Source organism: Candoia aspera, chromosome 1, assembly GCF_035149785.1.
Source record: "Candoia aspera isolate rCanAsp1 chromosome 1, rCanAsp1.hap2, whole genome shotgun sequence".
In the NCBI taxonomy this organism is placed as follows: domain Eukaryota; kingdom Metazoa; phylum Chordata; class Lepidosauria; order Squamata; family Boidae; genus Candoia; species Candoia aspera.
In genome coordinates, this window is record NC_086153.1 from 270,818,611 (window position 1) to 270,836,516 (window position 17,906).

The 17,906-nt window shown below is 45.6% G+C and overlaps 1 protein-coding gene across 2 annotated transcripts in view; it reads left to right on the top strand.

Moving 5' to 3' along the window:
* Positions 1 to 17,906, top strand: part of CRY2 (cryptochrome circadian regulator 2) — a 115,289-nt gene that overhangs the window by 30,071 nt on the left and 67,312 nt on the right. Inside the window, exons 8-11 of one of the 2 annotated variants that reach the window (XM_063289658.1) lie at positions 3,898 to 4,049; positions 4,323 to 4,525; positions 11,279 to 11,368; positions 11,779 to 11,918. In XM_063289658.1, coding sequence (XP_063145728.1) covers positions 3,898 to 4,049; positions 4,323 to 4,525; positions 11,279 to 11,368; positions 11,779 to 11,918 — 585 coding nt within the window. The remainder of the gene's footprint in view (positions 1 to 3,897; positions 4,050 to 4,322; positions 4,526 to 11,278; positions 11,369 to 11,778; positions 11,919 to 17,906) is intronic. The other variant, XM_063289659.1, reaches the window with a different exon arrangement.

A 17,906-nucleotide genomic window follows, 5' to 3' on the forward strand; every position in this document is an offset into this window, starting at 1 on the left:
TAAGCGTCTTCTGATTTCCTGACTGCAGTCAGCATCTGCAGTAATCTTTGCACCTAGGAATACAAAGTCTTTCACTGCTTCTACATTTTCTCCCTCTATTTGCCAGTTATCAATCAAGCTGGTTGCCATAATCTTGGTTTTTTTGAGGTTTAGCTGCAAGCCAGCTTTTGCACTTTCTTCTTTCACCTTCATCATAAGGCTCCTCAGTTCCTCTTCACTTTCAGCCATCAAAGTGGTATCATCTGCATATCTGAGATTGTTAATGTTTCTTCCAGAGATTTTAACTCCAGCCTTGGATTCCTCAAGACCAGCTTGTCGCATGATGTGTTCTGCATACAAGTTGAATAGGTAGGGTGAGAGTATACAGCCCTGCCGTACTCCTTTCCCAATCTTAAACCAGTCCGTTGTTCCGTGGTCTGTTCTTACTGTTGCTACTTGGTCGTTATACAGATTCTTCAGGAGGCATACAAGATGACTTGGTATCCCCATACCACTAAGAACTTGCCACAATTTGTTATGGTCCACACAGTCAAAGGCTTTAGAATAGTCAATAAAACAGAAATAGATGTTTTTCTGAAACTCCCTGGCTTTTTCCATTATCCAGCGGATATTGGCAATTTGGTCTCTAGTTCCTCTGCCTTTTCTAAACCCAGCCTGTACATCTGGCAATTCTCGCTCCATGAACTGCTGAAGTCTACCTTGCAGGATCTTGAGCATTACCTTACTGGCATGTGAAATGAGTGCCACTGTTCGATAGTTTGAACATTCTTTAGTGTTTCCCTTTTTTGGTATGGGGATATAAGTTGATTTTTTCCAATCTGATGGCCATTCTTGTGTTTTCCAAATTTGCTGGCATATAGCATGCATTACCTTGACAGCATCATCTTGCAAGATTTTGAACAGTTCAGCTGGGATGCCGTCTTCTCCTGCTGCCTTGTTATTAGCAATGCTTCTTAAGGCCCACTCAACCTCACTCTTCAGGATGTCTGGCTCTAGCTCACTGACCACACCGTCAAAGCTATCCCCGATATTGTTATCCTTCCTATACAGACCTATAGGTCTTCTGTATATTCTTGCCATCTTTTCTTGATCTCTTCTTCTTCTGTTAGGTCCTTGCCATCTTTGTTTTTGATCATACCCATTTTGGCCTGGAATTTACCTCCAATGTTTCTAATTTTCTGGAAGAGGTCTCTTGTCCTTCCTATTCTATTGTCTTCTTCCACTTCCGCGCATTGCTTGTTTAAAAATAATTCCTTATCTCTTCTGGCTAACCTCTGGAATTTTGCATTTAATTGGGCATATCTCCCCCTATCGCTGTTGCCTTTTGCTTTCCTTCTTTCTTGGGCTACTTCTAGTGTCTCAGCAGACAGCCATTTTGCCTTCTTGGTTTTCTCTTTCTTTGGGATGTATTTTGTTGCCGCCTCCTGAACAATGCTGCCAACTTCTGTCCAGAGTTCTTCCGGGACCCTATCTACTAAGTCCAGTCCCTTAAATCTATTCTTCACCTCCACTGCATATTCCTGAGGAATATTCGTGAGCTCATATCTAGCTGATCTGTGGGTCTTCCCTAATCTCTTTAGTCTGATCCTAAATTGTGCAAGAAGTAGTTCATGGTCTGAACTACAGTCAGCTCCAGGCCTAGTTTTTACCGACTGTACAGATGTCCGCCACCTTTGGCTGCAAAGGATGTAATCAATCTGATTTCGGTGTTGTCCATCTGGTGAAGTCCATGTGTAAAGCCGTCTCTTAGGTTGTTGGAAGAGAGTGTTTGTTATGCAGAGTGAATTGTCTTGGCAAAATTCTATCAGCCTATGTCCTGCTTCGTTTTGTTCTCCCAGGCCATACTTACCTGTAATTCGAGGTGTCATTTGACTGCCCACCTTAGCATTCCAGTCTCCTGTGATGAAAATAACATCTCTTTTAGGCGTGTTGTCCAGTAGGTGCTGCAGATCCTCATAGAACTGCTCTACTTCAGCTTCTTCAGCATTTGTGGTTGGGGCGTATATTTGGATCACTGTGATGTTAGATGGCTTGCCCTGAATTCGAATTGAGATCATTCTGTCGTTTTTTGGGTTGTATCCAAGCACTGCTTTAGCCACTTTACTATTAATTATGAAGGCTACTCCATTTCTTCTGTGGTCCTCTTGTCCACAGTAGTAGATCTGGTGGTCATTTGATGTGAAGTGGCCCATTCCAGTCCATTTCAGTTCACTGACGCCCAGAATGTCTATCTTTAATCTTGACATCTCACCAATAACTACATCCAATTTGCCCTGGCTCATAGATCTTACATTCCAGGTTCCAATGGTGTGTTGATCCTTAGAACATCGGATTCGCCGTTCACCACCAGCACCGTCGGCCGCTAACCGTCCTTTCGGCTTTGAGCTAGCTGCGTCATCACCACTGGGGCTAGTTGAGCTCATCCTCTGTTCCTCCCCAGTAGCATTTTGACCATCTTCCGACCTGGGGGTCTCATCTTCCGATGGTATACCGACATATCTCTGGTTGTACTGATCCATTTAGTTTTCACGGCAAGAATACTGGGGTGGGTTGCCATTACCTTCCCCAGGGATCGCATTTAGTCTGACCTCTCTGTCATGACCTTCCCGTCTTGGGTGGCCCTTCACGGTTTAGCTCATGGCATCATTGAGGTGCTCAAGCTCCAGCACCACGACAAGGTAACGATCCTTTGCGGAGCTGGAACCTAATACAGTAACTTATTTTCAGGAATCTGGCCCTAATAATTTCATGACTGGATTACTGCAACTTGTTCTATCATTGAAAACAGTTCAGAAGCTGCAGAAGTCAGCTGGTCAAGTCTTAACTGGGGTAGTTAATGGTGAATGTATAGCACTGGTCTATGTGCTGCACTGGCTGGCTGTGTTGACGTTAGCCAGTAAAGGTATAAGTAGTAGAGTGGTTTATGGCTTTAGATTCAGTGACAAAAATATGCTTTGGAGTGTGTGGGACACTCCTGTAGCGTCTGTCTGCAACTCCTTACATATTTAAACTCTTTAAACCTTTCCTCAGATTGCACTGCAACTGGCAGCCACACAATCCCAGGGAAGGGACAACTGTTTTAAGGAGTTGCAGACAGATGCAACAGTACACAAGTGTTCTTATATGTTCTGAATATTTTTGCCTTCAAATTCAAAGATCAGCACAGTCCTACTGAGAAGTTCAGGACCCAAATATTTTAAGGTCTGCTTCCCACATTATCACCCAGCCCCTGCATTAAAATCAGCAGGAGAAGTGGGCCTGGTTTGCAGAATGGTGGATAGAACCAGGGCCTCAATGATGGTAGCACCTCAATTATGGGATTTTCTCCTGGGGGAAGTTTGGTTGCCTTCCCTCATTCTGTTCTAAGCATCATTTAAAGACTTCTTTGTTCACCTCTCCTCTGTCCTATTCTAAATGCCATTTCAATACACGTTTGCAAGATAACAACTGCTGCAAGAGTTGCCTTTTGGACTGTCTTGAACCTGAATTTGTTATAAATTGTTATATTCCAATGTTGGTTTTACACAGATCGTTTTTATCGAGATACTTTATGGAAAATATGTGTTGATACATTGATATGGTACATATTGCTCTTGGCTTCATTTGGAGGAGGAGGAGTGTAAAAATAAAAATATATAAAAATAAAATATACAGCCATTAATTGGATTCATTCTCCAGGTCAGTGTCACTAAACAGCAGGACTTTGTACAGCTGACAAGGCTCCTAAAGCAGCTGACCTAAGATCGACAACAAATACGACCTGCCCACAGTCTAAAATTATGTTTCTTTCCCACTCATCAAAATTGTACCAGCCGCTGAGCACAGTCTTTGAATCCGACCACTGAAGCCTACTATGAAGGCCTTCCCTCACAGTCCTCTGTCCTTCCTTTTCCACAGGTATTTGATGAACTGCTTCTGGATGCAGATTTCAGTGTGAATGCAGGTAGCTGGATGTGGCTTTCCTGCAGCGCTTTCTTCCAGCAATTTTTCCACTGCTACTGTCCTGTTGGGTTTGGGCGTCGAACAGATCCCAGCGGTGACTTCATCAGGTGAGTGTATTGATCGATACCACCAAAGCTTTTGTCACACTAAAACAGAGATGAAAATTTGCTCTTCCTTTTCCTGTTATCCCCTTTTTTCCCCTTTGTAGCAGATTTATATTGTCAGTTCACAGGCAGGGGGCTATCTTGCATAAGTAGAGTAAAAATCCTTTAAATAAGAATAAGAATACAAACTCATCTTTTTACATAATCGAGATGGCTGATGACATATATAAATTATTTACAACGATCAAAGATAATCCTTATTGGTTTATTCTACAGGCGGTATCTACCCCAATTGAAAGGCTTTCCATTGCGCTATATCTACGAGCCCTGGAATGCCCCCGAGTCAGTCCAAAAGGCAGCAAAATGTATAATTGGGGTAGACTATCCCAAACCCATGGTGAACCATGCAGAGACCAGTCGACTAAACATTGAACGGATGAAGCAGATTTATCAGCAGCTCTCACGCTACAGAGGCCTTTGTATGTATATATAATAATTAATAATAATTTATTAAATTTGTATGCCACTCAAGTCTCAACAACTGTGTGGATATGGACACACACAGTATATATGAAACAAATGCTGGTTTTTTTCTGGATTCTATAGCAAATGATGTTACACAATGCTAAATCGTAAAAACCAATTTGTTTTTGATCAATCAGATCAAATAAATGATAATTGTCTTGGGATGTATTGTAATGGTTGCCTAATCCCAAATACTCAGTCTCACAAGCCAGGGCTTAAGGATAACTGATTTATTAAAGGAATAGTATGCAAATACAGAGAAAGCTGAGAATGAGCAAAAGCACGCCAAATACAAACTTAAAAGCCTTGCTTCCAACCCAGTCCCGCCCCGAGCACTCGTTAGCAACCACCCCCTCCCAGGTGCTAGCAACCGTTACATCTGCCTGGGAAAGCAACCTTGAACAGAGTTGCAAACCCAAACATACATTCCAAAGTAGCAAAACAAAGAGCACAGCAATAATGGAAAATACCAGCAAACGTTCAAGCATGTAAGACACGGAAGAACGGTTTGACATGTGAAACGTTACGATGTTAACAACACATTGCAATGGTGAACATGACATATTGCCCCCCAAAAAACAATTGCTAAGGAGCCGGCTTGTCCGGATAAGCAGAGTGAAAACGAGCAACCAGGTCGGGTGAGCGAACATCGTGAGCAGAAACCCACTCAGGATGAGGGAAATGTTTCCAACAGATGAGATACTGCAAAGTGGAGCGCTGGCGGCGTGAGTCAAGGATTTCCTTGACTTCAAAGTGTTGTTGGTTATCGATCATAATGGGAGGTGGCGGGGTCGGTTGGGGATGCCAGCGGTCCGACGGTAGGTACAGCTTGAGTAGGCTGCAATGAAAAACAGGATGCAAACGTTTAAGATTGTGGGGCAGATCAAGTTTGAAAGTTACAGGGTTAATTTGTGCAATAATAGGGAAAGGACCAACAAATTTAGGACCAAGTTTTTTCGAGGGTTGTGAGGATTTGATGAATTTCGTGGAGAGGTAGACCTTATCTCCCACAGTAAACGCAGGTTGGGGGGAACGTTTAGCATCTGCATGCTTTTTGTAGGTGGTTTGGGCATGGGAAAGAGCTCGTTGAATGTTGAGCCATGAGTCTTGTAGGGTTTCAGCCCAGTCTGTGAGGGAAGCTGGCAGTGATTGTGGGTGCGGGAGTTCGGGTATCGGGACGAACTCCCGGCCAAAGACAGTCTTAAAAGGAACTTGTCCAGTGCTTTGATGTACAGCGTTGTAGGCAACTTCAGCAAAAGGAAGCAGGTCCACCCAGTTGTCTTGTTGATAATTGATGAATGCCCGTAAATATTGTTCCAGTGTTGAATTAACAGCTTCAGTAGATCCATCCGTCTCTGGATGCCACGCAGTGGAGAGAGCTTGTTTGGTGCCAATCAGTTTTAAAAATGCCCGCCAAAACTGTGACGTAAATTGTGAGCCTCTGTCACTCACCAGACGGGTGGGGATTCCGTGGAGGTGGTACATGTGTACGAGGAAGAGGCGTGCCAGCTGTTGCGCGGTGGGGATGGAAGCGCATGGGATAAAATGCGCTTGTTTGGAGAAAAAGTCCTTCACTACCCAAATGACTGTTTTCGTTGACTGGGTGGGAGGTCGACAATAAAATCCATGGATATGTCCTGCCATGGGTAGGCAGGGGTGCCACAGGTTGCAGCAAGCCTTGAGGCTTGCCAGGTTTGCGCTTGGTTGCTGCGCACACAGGGCAAGCGGCTACATAAGTTTTAAGGTCCCTTAGAAGAGTTGGCCACCAGAATTGACGTCTGATGAGGTGAAGGGTTTTAAGGTACCCAAAATGTCCAGCCAACTTATCGTCATGGCAGCGCTGGAGGATCATCTTTCGTAAAGCTTCAGGGACATACAGACGATCGTTTCGCCAGGCAAAGTCCTCAGTAAAAGTTACAGTGTTTAAATTTGCTTGTAACCAAGTGTCAGATTTCAGGTGGAAAAGCAACTGTTGTTTCAAGTCTGATGGAATTGGCAGACGCGCCGGACGGGAGGGAGGCGGAGCGGTCTGGCGTTGAGCCTGCTGCGCTCGCGTCTGACTACGTGTCACAGCCGCCAAACTCAACTGCTTTTCAGTCCATACAGTACCCTGTACCGTTGGCCCAGGGCCAGCATCTTGGGGTCTGCGTGATAAAGCATCTGCTAAAAAGTTTTTCCTGCCTGGTATAAACTTGAGTGTGAAATCAAAGCGAGTGAAAAATTCAGCCCATCGAAGTTGTTTGGGGCTGAGTTTTCTACTGGTGCTTAATGCTTCTAGGTTTTTATGATCAGTCCACACTTCGAAAGGGTGGGAAGTCCCTTCCAATAAGTGACGCCAGGTTTCCAAGGCTGTTTTGACAGCAAACGCCTCTTTTTCCCAAACATGCCACCTTCTCTCCATTTCTGTGAACTTGCGAGAGAGGTAAGCATGGGGTTTTAAAGTACCAGATTGGTCTGCTTGAAGCAGAATTGCTCCGATGGAGAAGTCGGAGGCATCAACCTGCACTACGAAAGGCTTAGTTGGGTTAGGATGCTGCAAAATAGGTTCAGTGGTGAAAATCTGTTTGAGCGCATCGAACGCTTGTTGGCAGGTTGGGGTCCATTTAAGGAGCGCGCCTGGGTTCTTCGAGCGCCGCGTATACCCCTGAGCTTTAGTTTTTAGTAGTTCAGTAAGGGGAAGGGCAGTTTCAGCAAAATTTTGGGCAAATGCCCTATAGAAATTGGCGAATCCAAGGAAACTTTGTAATTGCCACCTGGTACGGGGAGGTTCCCATGCCAAAATGGCTTCAACCTTGGCAGGGTCCATCTCAATGCCCTTTGCTGAAATTCTATATCCCAGGTAATCAGTTTGTGATTGATGGAAGGCACATTTGGACAGTTTTGCATACAACTCTGCTTTTCTTAGTTTAGCAAGCACTTGACGCACCAAGTGAATATGTTCTGCCATGGTTTCAGTATAAATCAATACATCATCCAAATACACTAATACCCCTTTAAATAGGTGGTCATGCAAGACCTCATTGATAAGTTGCATAAAAACCCCAGGTGCCCCAGACAGACCAAAAGGCAACACTTTGTATTGGAAAGCCCCAAGAGGACAGTTAAACGCGGTTTTCCACTCATCCCCCTCCCTTATGCGAATGCGAAAATAGGCTTCCCTTAAATCTAGCTTTGAGAAGATTTTGCCCCTGGCCAGATGTGATAACATATCTTTGATGAGGGGCAAAGGATATTTATTTAATATTGATACTGCATTGAGCCCGCGGAAATCGGTACATAGTCTCAAAGAACCATCCTTTTTTGGTCTAAAGAGGACAGGTGCCCCCACTGGGGAATTTGCCGGCTCAATGAAACCCCTAGCTAGATTTTTATCAATGAATTCCCTCAGCGTGGCCAGCTCTTTAGGAGACATGGGATAGATTTTTGGGTGAGGTAATTTCACATTGGGCAGAAATTCAATGGCACAGTCTGTCTTTCGGTGCGGGGGTAAGCGATCTGCTTCTTTCTCCCCAAACACATCTGCCAGGTCTTGGTATTGCTTAGGCAGTCCTTCTAGGGGCTGAAGTGTCTGTACAGTAGTGGTAGCCACCTGTCCACCCTCAATGTCCTCCAACAAGTCCTTTTCTGGTGCTTTATAAAACCTATCAGCAAACGTTACAGTTCTATGCAGCCAGTTGATAACAGGATTTTGTTGTACGAACCAAGGCATTCCCAAAATAACCAAAGGACCCCCCACTGGAGCTATGACAAAAGGCAATTTCTCCCAATGGGTACCCATTTGCAAAGCTACAAGTCCTGTAGAGTGGGTGACTGCTTTTCCCCCAGCCATAGTTCCATCCAATTGCGTGAAGATCATTGGTCGTTGCAACAGGAACGTGGGCAGTTCTAAGGCGGCTACAACATCGGGATGCATTAGTGAACGTGAGCAACCCGAATCTAGCATAGCCCAGACTTCAACAGTTTTGGTTCTAGATCCCAATTTCACTTTGACAGTCAGTGTAGGAAAATTCCCACTCACCGAATCGTGGTCACGCCTGGTTTCTTCCACCTGCCCAACGGCGCCCTTCAGAGCAGGTGGTAGCCTTTTCCCGCCGGCTGTTCGAAGTGTAATTCCTCCTCCTCTTCCCCAAATAGGAGGTCTGAAGGGTTGACTTCTGCGCAGGCAGCCCTCATCTTACGCGGTAATGATGGCGATTTCCCCGGCGTTTTCCCTGGCCGTTCCTCCAGTCTGTGTCTCGGGCACGAAGTGGCACGATGCCCTTCCTTCCCGCATCTCAGGCACTGACCTTTCGCAAATCGTCGTTCTCTTTCTTCCTCCCAACTTTTCGTTTTAGGGCAGCTTGAAAATCCAGGGGCACGAGCCCCCCTACTAACTCTGGTTTGTCTCAGTTCCTTGCTATGGGCGAACGTCTGTAGAGCGTTTTCCACGCTGCCCGCCAACTGAATCCACCCATACAACGTTTTGGGATCGTCCCGACACAAAGCCCACCGGAGGACTTCCGTCTCCAGTCCTTGTTTAAACATTTCCACCAAAGTAGACTGGGACCAGTCCTCCACCTTTCCCGCTAGAGCTTTAAATTCCAAAGCGTAGTCTGCGACGGAGAGGGTTCCTTGATAAAGTTTTTTCAGGGCGCTTTTCGCTCTCTCTTGGGCCAAGGGGTCTTCAAAGTGCTATTTTAGTGCCCACAGAAACTCATCAAAGTCCTCTAACTCTGTGGCTTCTCCTTGGCATAACTGCACATACCAATCCACTGCCCTCCCCTTCAACTTGTTGGCAATAAAATTAATTTTGCCCTGCTCCGAACGAAAGCATCGCCCCCAATCATCCATATAAAGTCTAGCATTGGTAATGAAAAAAGAGAGCGTGGTAGGGTTGCCATCAAACTTTACCCCAAACGGTGGAAAGGTTCTTATCAGCTCCGCCGGCTGCGATGGCTCCGCAAACCAACGCACGTCAAGCCCCCAGTGGTGGCCGCTCCCTGGTTGTTCTCGACTCCCTTCCCCTCGATTGTCGGGAAGCCCTAGTCCTACTCCTTCCCCTGAGTGATGGGGACCTCTCTCTCGGGTAAGCCAGCTGGGAGGGGTCTTCTTCCCAATCTTCCTGTAGGGACCCCAACCCTCTGGGAATATCCTTCAGGAGGGCCACTATCATGTCCATTTTATCCTCTACTGCTTTCATGCGGGCCAAAGTGACAGGCTCTTCTACGGGTCTATTTGTCACCACCACCCTCGGTGATAAGGGGATTTCATGTTCCCAGGATGGTTGTGGTGATTCCCTCCCCGTTCCCGCTTCTCTCGACATGCTGCCCTTTGGGCTCGCGAAGTCGGAGCTACCAGAGTCTTTGTCGAGTCCGGCCCATCTTCGCTCCCATCACTCTCGCGTAGTTGAGGTTCTGTCATCGCTAGCGCTCCCCTTTACCCAAAATTTGGATGGGGCTAGCGGAAGATGATATCAATGATTCTCAGCTTTATGTAATGGTTGCCTAATCCCAAATACTCAGTCTCACAAGCCAGGGCTTAAGGATAACTGATTTATTAAAGGAATAGTATGCAAATACAGAGAAAGCTGAGAATGAGCAAAAGCACGCCAAATACAAACTTAAAAGCCTTGCTTCCAACCCAGTCCCGCCCCGAGCACTCGTTAGCAACCACCCCCTCCCAGGTGCTAGCAACCGTTACATCTGCCTGGGAAAGCAACCTTGAACAGAGTTGCAAACCCAAACATACATTCCAAAGTAGCAAAACAAAGAGCACAGCAATAATGGAAAATACCAGCAAACGTTCAAGCATGTAAGACACGGAAGAACGGTTTGACATGTGAAACGTTACGATGTTAATACATTGCAATGGTGAACATGACATGTATGTACATTGTGAGAGCAGGATACTACCCTGCTTTCATCATTTTGACAAAAACAGTGGATCCTGGAGACACCTCTGCTGGATTCTGCCTAATTGCCATGTTTCTGCAATCACTGTTAACTTCTGAATAAAATTGCCCAGTAACTGTTGACTAGATGCTCTCAAAACTTGAACCTTAGGTTGGATGATTTGAAAGCACTGTCACCCTTGCTAAATGTTTATTTCCCGATACGAAATTTTTAGCTTCCTAAGTAACTAGGTTAACATACTAATTGAATTAAAATGATCTTAATAAACCATTCTTAATAGACTTGGGTAGATCTATCACCATTATATTAAATGTGGAAATTAGTGCAATCCTCAGTTTGTAAGATCTAATAAATTTTTAGAGTTTCATACATACTAAGCAGTGCATTCCTAATATATTTCCAGGTCACCCAAATGGAGTGGGGAAGCAAGTGGGGTCCCTTTTCATCCAAGTAGAGAAGCTCTGACAGAAAACATCTCCATTCCGGGGGCTTCCTTTGTACCACTGAAAGTTCTATGACTGTAAATAGCTAGGCCTGAAAATACATTCTTTTGAGAATGGGTCTGAGGTACCTTTGGATCCAAAGGCCCATTCACCTGAGAGAACCAGCTCCTTCCAAGTCTGTCCAATCCTAGTGAGAATTGTTTCATTAGTTCCAATTCTACGTGGCAGACCAACATCCGAGGCTTTACTCCAGTGAATATGACCCAGATGTGTAAGTTAGAGTGTGTGTGTGGGTGGGTGTTTGTGTGTGAATGTATTTCAAGATGCCCAGGAAAAGTAGGCCTGCTCTTTAATAGAGATGTCACTTTTTCAGGTTTATTGGCCTCTGTCCCATCCTGTATAGAAGACTTCAGTAATCTAACCACAGATCTTTCTTCAGCCCCTGGAAGCTGCAGCAATCCAAGTGAGCAAGTATTTTCTACAAATTACACAAACTTTTCAATGGGCATTAGATATCACTTTCGCTTTTAATATACCTTCAATAAACTTCTTGGAAAGTCCTGCATGTGAAGCCTGCAAAATACAGGATGTCGTGGTAGGATTTTCAAAGAGGGAAACTAGAATGAATAGTGTACTCTAATGGTTGCCCAGGAGTGAAAGAGGAAAAAAATGGTACCGCCTTCAGAGAGAAACTCTGAAGTAAAATGGTATAGAAAAACCTAGAACTATAACCCTTTCTACTTTGCATTTTCCCATTTAGTATTTGTACCTTCTACCTAGCATTGTAAATACATGAATGCCTACATGACAATATTTGAGGTTCTAGAGATGAGGAGTGGTCTGATGGCATCCCTTCTACTTGCCTTTTTATAGCACTAAGGCAGTCTCACTATGGCCAGACATCTCCAAAACGGAAGTGTGATGCTGGAGAAGATCACAGTGAAGAGCTGCACAAACGAGCAAGGATGATGGCACTTCACATGTCAAAGAACCCACAGCAAGAACTTTTGCAAGTGAGCAGCTAACAGATATTTGGGACTAGAGCATGTGCGATTACCCAGTCAAATAGTTTGGATTTCTGTTCCTTTACTGCTTTGAGACAACAGTTGCAAAGGCATACTGTATAAGTGACAGCCCAAAGGGCTGGGGAGGAAGGTAAAATTTTGAGCCTGCTTCCCTAGTTTTTGGAATGTTGCTTTGAGGGGAAATAAGTATATTACTTCATAAGCAGAACTTAGTGCCTCTGTTTCCTGTGTTTGAAGTCAATTAAATTATTTCAAACTTTGCATTTTTCTGCAGAAATTCAGCAGCATGGGAGCCACAAAATGGGGCTGGAAGAGGGGCTTATATGATCCACAGATTGCTACCCTTGCATTAGATTCACTTTCAGAGTTACCTTGTGGGTCTTGGACATTTGCCAGGATTGTTGTCCTCCCATTATTAAATAATGAGTCTATGTTTTTCTTAGTACATGTATTACCTGTGCAATCAGAACTGCTTGTCAGGAAGAAATACTTCTGTTTCATTTATTAAAAAATTAATCAGAAGTAACAGATCTCCTGTAAACAGTCTGCAACACAAAATAATCAGGAAGAGCGAAGGCCTCACATATTGCTCCTTCTGGTTTATTTGCAACATTCAGAGTAAAAACTTTTCCCCACGTTGAGAGCTTGCACAGGAATAGTGGTGATGATTCTATTTTAGACACTACAAAAATATGGAGAATATAAAGGGAAATATAACATTACATAACATCTAAATGTAAATTAATATGATCAGCACAATCATATTAATTGATATTATTAAGATTAATAGTTGATATTATTAAGATTCCAAGATGGCAACCGAGAGCAGACACCAGCCGCTGCCGCTGCTCTAAGAGGAGACTCCTGGCTTTGACCCTTCCCCCCAGCCTCACTGCTAACTGGGATCTTGGAGGGAGATTTCTGCTGGTATTGGACAGAGCCCCCCAGACCAAGCAGCGGAGTGCGGTGGGTCTGGATGGGCCCCTGCGGCGTGGCGAGCTCCGTGGGTTTGGCAGCGTGGTAAGCCCTGAGGGTTTGGTGGCATACCAATAGCACAGCAGATCCTGGAGGACCTCAGCAGTGCAGGGAGCCTTGGTGGTGCAACCCTCAGACCAGTGGGCCTGAAGTGGTGTGGCTGCTTGGTGGCTTGGAGGCGCATTGGAGTGGTTTGGAGTAATTTGGAGGCGCAGGGGGCCAATGGCGCAGCGGGCCAGCCAGGTGGAACAGCTTGGTGGCGCAGCAGCACAGCAGACTGGCTTCGGAGGACCAGCCTGAGGGCATGGGGAATGGTTTGGCGGAGCTGCGGACCAGCGGCGCGGCTGGCCAGTGGACCAGCCTCAGAAGGCTGGCCTAGCGGAGGGGTTTGGTGGGGCAGTAGATCATTGGCCACGGCGAACCGACAGACTGGCCTGGGCAGGCCAGCCAGGTGAATGCAACAGACCCAGAGGTGCTCAGCACGACAGACTTGGGCAGAGGTGTGATGAGCCAGAGCCCTTGGACAAAGCAGTGAGGGCAAGTAAGTTTAGTGGTGCCACAGACTATAACAACACAAGGGACCCAGGTGGTACTGCAGACCTCGGTGTGACGGGCCTTGGTGGTGAGAAGTGGGGGTCCTGCAACTGAGAACTTGGTCATCGCCTCCCAACCTGCCTAGAGACAGCAGAGAGCTGTTGGGGTCCCTCCAGTGTGAATGAGGGACTCCCTCCTGCGGGTGAGAGATGAGGGGGGAGTCCAGGAGCATGTGAAGGTGTGGGAGAGCACTCACCTCCTGAGTGAGAATTGGGAGGTAAGAGGGAGTGAATGTGATATACCCCTGTTGACTAGTGAGTGAGGCCAAGCGGGGGACATAGTGAATGGGTGAGTGATGGTCGGGCTCTGATGGCGCCAAGAGCAGGAGCTGGTGCGCCGGAGGGCCTGCCATCACCCTGTGGGTGATTGAGAGTGTGTGAGGATATATGAGTGGATGGAGGGAACCCAATTTCGAACGAGAAACTCTGGAGGTCCAGGATCGGGGGCTAAAGGATTAGGAGTCTCTGGGGGCTGTAGGACGGGTCACATCATTGAGGTGGTGACAGGCAGGGGATGCTATGGCGGGAGCCAGAGGGCAAGCTATCTTCGGGGAAGGCACCCCCAGTGTTTGTTACCAGTGGTGTGTTCCGGCCCTCTGTGCTCAGACCCAGGCCCTGGTCAGCAGATTCATAGGGGCCCTGGTCTCCGACTGCTGCTGTTTAACACCATGTCAGTCAATAACAAAACCCCCCTCATATGTGATTTGATCGCTGAGGAGGGGCAGACCTGGTGTGTATCACCAAGACCTGGCTGGGTCCTGAAGGAATGGTGCCCTTTTTGGGAATGTGCCCAGCCGGGTTTATGGTATAGCACCAGCCAAGACACCAGGGCAGAGGAGGAGGGGTGACTGTTGTCATTTGAGAGTCTCTAGTGGCCTTCAGGGGCGCTGCTTCACAAGTGGCCAGCTATGAGACCCTGTTTTTCAAGTTGGGTTCCTGAGAACAGTTGGGAGTGTTGCTACTGTACCAGCCTCCCTGCTGTGTAGCAACCTCCCTGCCTGAGCTGCTGGAGGCTGTCTCAGGGTTGGCAGTGAGTTTCCCAGACTTATGGTTTTGGGGGACTTCAATCTGCCATCCCTGGGGCATGCCTTGGAGGCAGCTCAGGAGTTCATGGCTACCATGGTGGCCATGGGCCTGTCCCAGATTGTTCGGGACCTGACTTGAGACAGTGGCCTCACCCCAGACTTGGTTTTCTTGTCGGAGCAGTGGCAATGTGATCTGAGGGGAGAGTTACAGCTGTCCCCATTGTCATGGTCAGATCACGCCCTGGTGGCCCTGAGATTCTCTTGTGCCACCCCCCTCCTCAGGGAGGTGGGACCCATTTGATTGGTCTACCCCCGGCAACTGATGGACCCTATGGGGGTTATTCCCGAGGAACTGCTGCATGGTCCAGCAGAGGCCCTGGCTGCTGCCTGGAATAGGGAGGTGGCTGGGGTCTTGGACAGGATCGCGCCTGTGTGGCCTCTCTTGCCCACCCAAACCCAGCACTCCCTGTGGTTTACAGAGGAGCTGAGGGTTCTGAAGAGGGTTAAGAGATGTCTAGAGCACCGCTGGAGGAAGACAAAGACCAAATCCGACTGAACACAAGCTAGAGCCACTATTAAGGCCAGTCCCAATTGGTGGTGATAGGGAGTGAGATGTCTGACCCTCAGCCCCTCCTTTGTGGGGTGCCACAGGGTTCAGTTCTCTCTCTGCTCCTTTTTAATTACATGAAACCACTGGGTGAGATCATCCATCACCATGGGATGAGGAATCATCAATATGCTAATGATACTCAGTTGTATATCTCCATCCCGGGTGAGGTAAGTGATGCTGTGACTGCCCTCTCTCAGTGCCTGGGGGCTGTAGGGGTCTGGATGGGGAACAACAGGCTTCAGCTGAACCCTAGTAAGACAGAGTGGCTGTGGGTTAATGGCTCTTCCATATCCAGGATTTTGTCATCTTTGGCTCTGGATGGGGTTGCAGTGCCCCAGACAGACCAGTGCTTAATCTGGGGGTCTTCCTATACTCACGGCTCCAGCTCGAAGAGCAGGTGGCAGCCGTGGCCATGAGGGCCTTTGCGCAAATTCATGTTGTGCACCAGTTACATCCCTTCCTGGATTGGGAAGCCCTTTGAACAGTCACTCAGGCCCTTGTTATTTCCTATATAGACTATTGCAATGTGCTCTACATGGGGCTACCCTTGAAGAGTATCACAAAGCTACAGCTGGTCCAGAATGCAGCTGCGCGGGCTATCTTTGGTGCCCCTAGAAGGGCACATATAACACCGCTGCTACGCGAGCTGCATTGGGTACCAGTTTGCTACTGGGTCCAATTCAAGGTGTTGGTTATCATCTTTAAAGCCCTGCATGGCATGAGGCTAGGCTACCTGAGGGACCGCCTCTTCCCCATTACATCAACCCATCCCACCCAATCATGCATAGAGGGCATGTTGCAGACCCCGTCGGTAAGAAAATTCTGTCTGGCGGGGTCCAGGAGGCAGGCCTTCTCTGCAGTAGCTCCTGCCCTCTGGAACATCTTGCCCCCAGAGGTGAGGTTAGCCCCTTCGCTCCTGGCCTTCCGGAGGAACCTGAAGACCTGGCTCTGCCACCTGGCTTGGGGCAGGGAGAGGAGTCATCATGTTTGGGGATGGTTTTCATTGGCCTTTGGATTCCATTTTTATCTATAATTATTATTTACCTGTAGCTGTAATTTTAGATACTGTATTTTTATATATTGTAATTTTATTATATATTTATTGTTTTATTGATGATTGTTGTAGACCGCCCAGAGTCCCTCTGGTGGGAGGAGATGGGTGGTGACAAATTTGATAAATAAATAAAATAATATTAGAAGTTAGGAATTTCCAAATAAACTTCTGCTAGCATTTTAAAGTTTTTGTTTTAGGATTCCTTAATTACAGATATTTTTAAAAAAATAGACAAGGTTGGTATAGTTGATTCAGTTGATGTCCCCTTTCTTTTTGTCTACTGGCCCAATTGGAATGAGATGTTTTGGTAGTGATCATAATTTTTATTATAATTTAATTTTCACTGTACAGTATCCCATTTTGAAAATCCCAATTATAACCACTTTTGTTTTTAAAACAATATGTTGCCTATTTAATAACAACATAGATACCCAAACATAGGGGTTTTTAAAAATTTGTTTAGGTCAGTCTTTCTTAAACTTCCTTAAACCTTTTTCTCCCAGGACCGCTTCCCACTTTTAAAAATTATGGAGGACTCCAAAAGAGCTTTTGTTTGTATGGGTTATATTTATCAATATCTACTGTATTAAAAATTAAAATTTACGCTGCCACTACTTCTCACAATTGTTTGATAGGATTTTAATATTGTATTATTTTTCAACATAGGCTGGCAAATAATTTGATTTCATGGACCCCTGAGAGGGTCTTGGAGGACCCCCAGGGGTCCTTGGCCCACACTTTAAGAAACATTGGTTTAGGTGATTCCTTTTGTTTAAAAGTGTTTGTTAGAGACCTTGACAAGTTGGAACTTAAAAGTAGTCTGCAGAAGGTACTCTGTGTTTCAGATTTGGTCCTTTGATCCTAGTATGTTTCTGTTGGGAGTTATCTTCTAATTTTCCTTTCTTAAAGCAGAAATATGGCTGTACACCAGCAGCTTAGTCTTTACCTTCTGATTGCCAAATAAAGGGGTTTTTTTTAATTTATTCAGAGCATGTATATATTGTCTTCCTCTAAGGATCCCAAAAGGCCTCATATGGGGCTTATCCTTACAGCAATATTACATGTATAAATTGTGAAGCAGTGATTTGTCAAAGGTATTCTTCAAATATTGTTGAAGAGTGCATATGACATCCTTGCTTTCTTTCTGCCTTTCTGTTCTCTCATTTTTAAACATTCTTGTTGTTTTTCTTTTTTCTTTTCCTTTTTATGTCTTTAGTCAGTCACATTTTCTCTTCCCTCTCCCGTTTTCTTTAAAAAGAAAAGGGGGGGGATGGATGCTATCCTAGATTGCTGTCCTAGATTATTGTGCTGCAATTTAAAACAAACATTACTTTTTTTTCTTTTTTTCCTCCCTGGGAATGCTTCCATTTCTCCTCCTTCCCAAGATTTTGGAATTTTTTTAGTGATTCCACACCTTTAGCTGCCAAAAATCCTTGAAGTGTTCATCTTCCGAAATTGCTGTGGTTTTATCGCCCTCTACTGCAAAGATTGAGTATTGTCATTGTTATTTGTCCATTTCTTGGGTTTTCTGGTTTTTGCCCACCTCATTTTTTTCATTACACTTTCTTGTCATTTTTTAAAAATTGTCTCCAGGTAACCAGGAACTCTCTTCACCATTAGGTTCCTTACCTAGCTGCACTTTTCTTTCTTATCTCCTACTTTCCACATTGCCAATATATTTTATTTATTTTTATTTTATTTTATCCCGCCTTTATTATT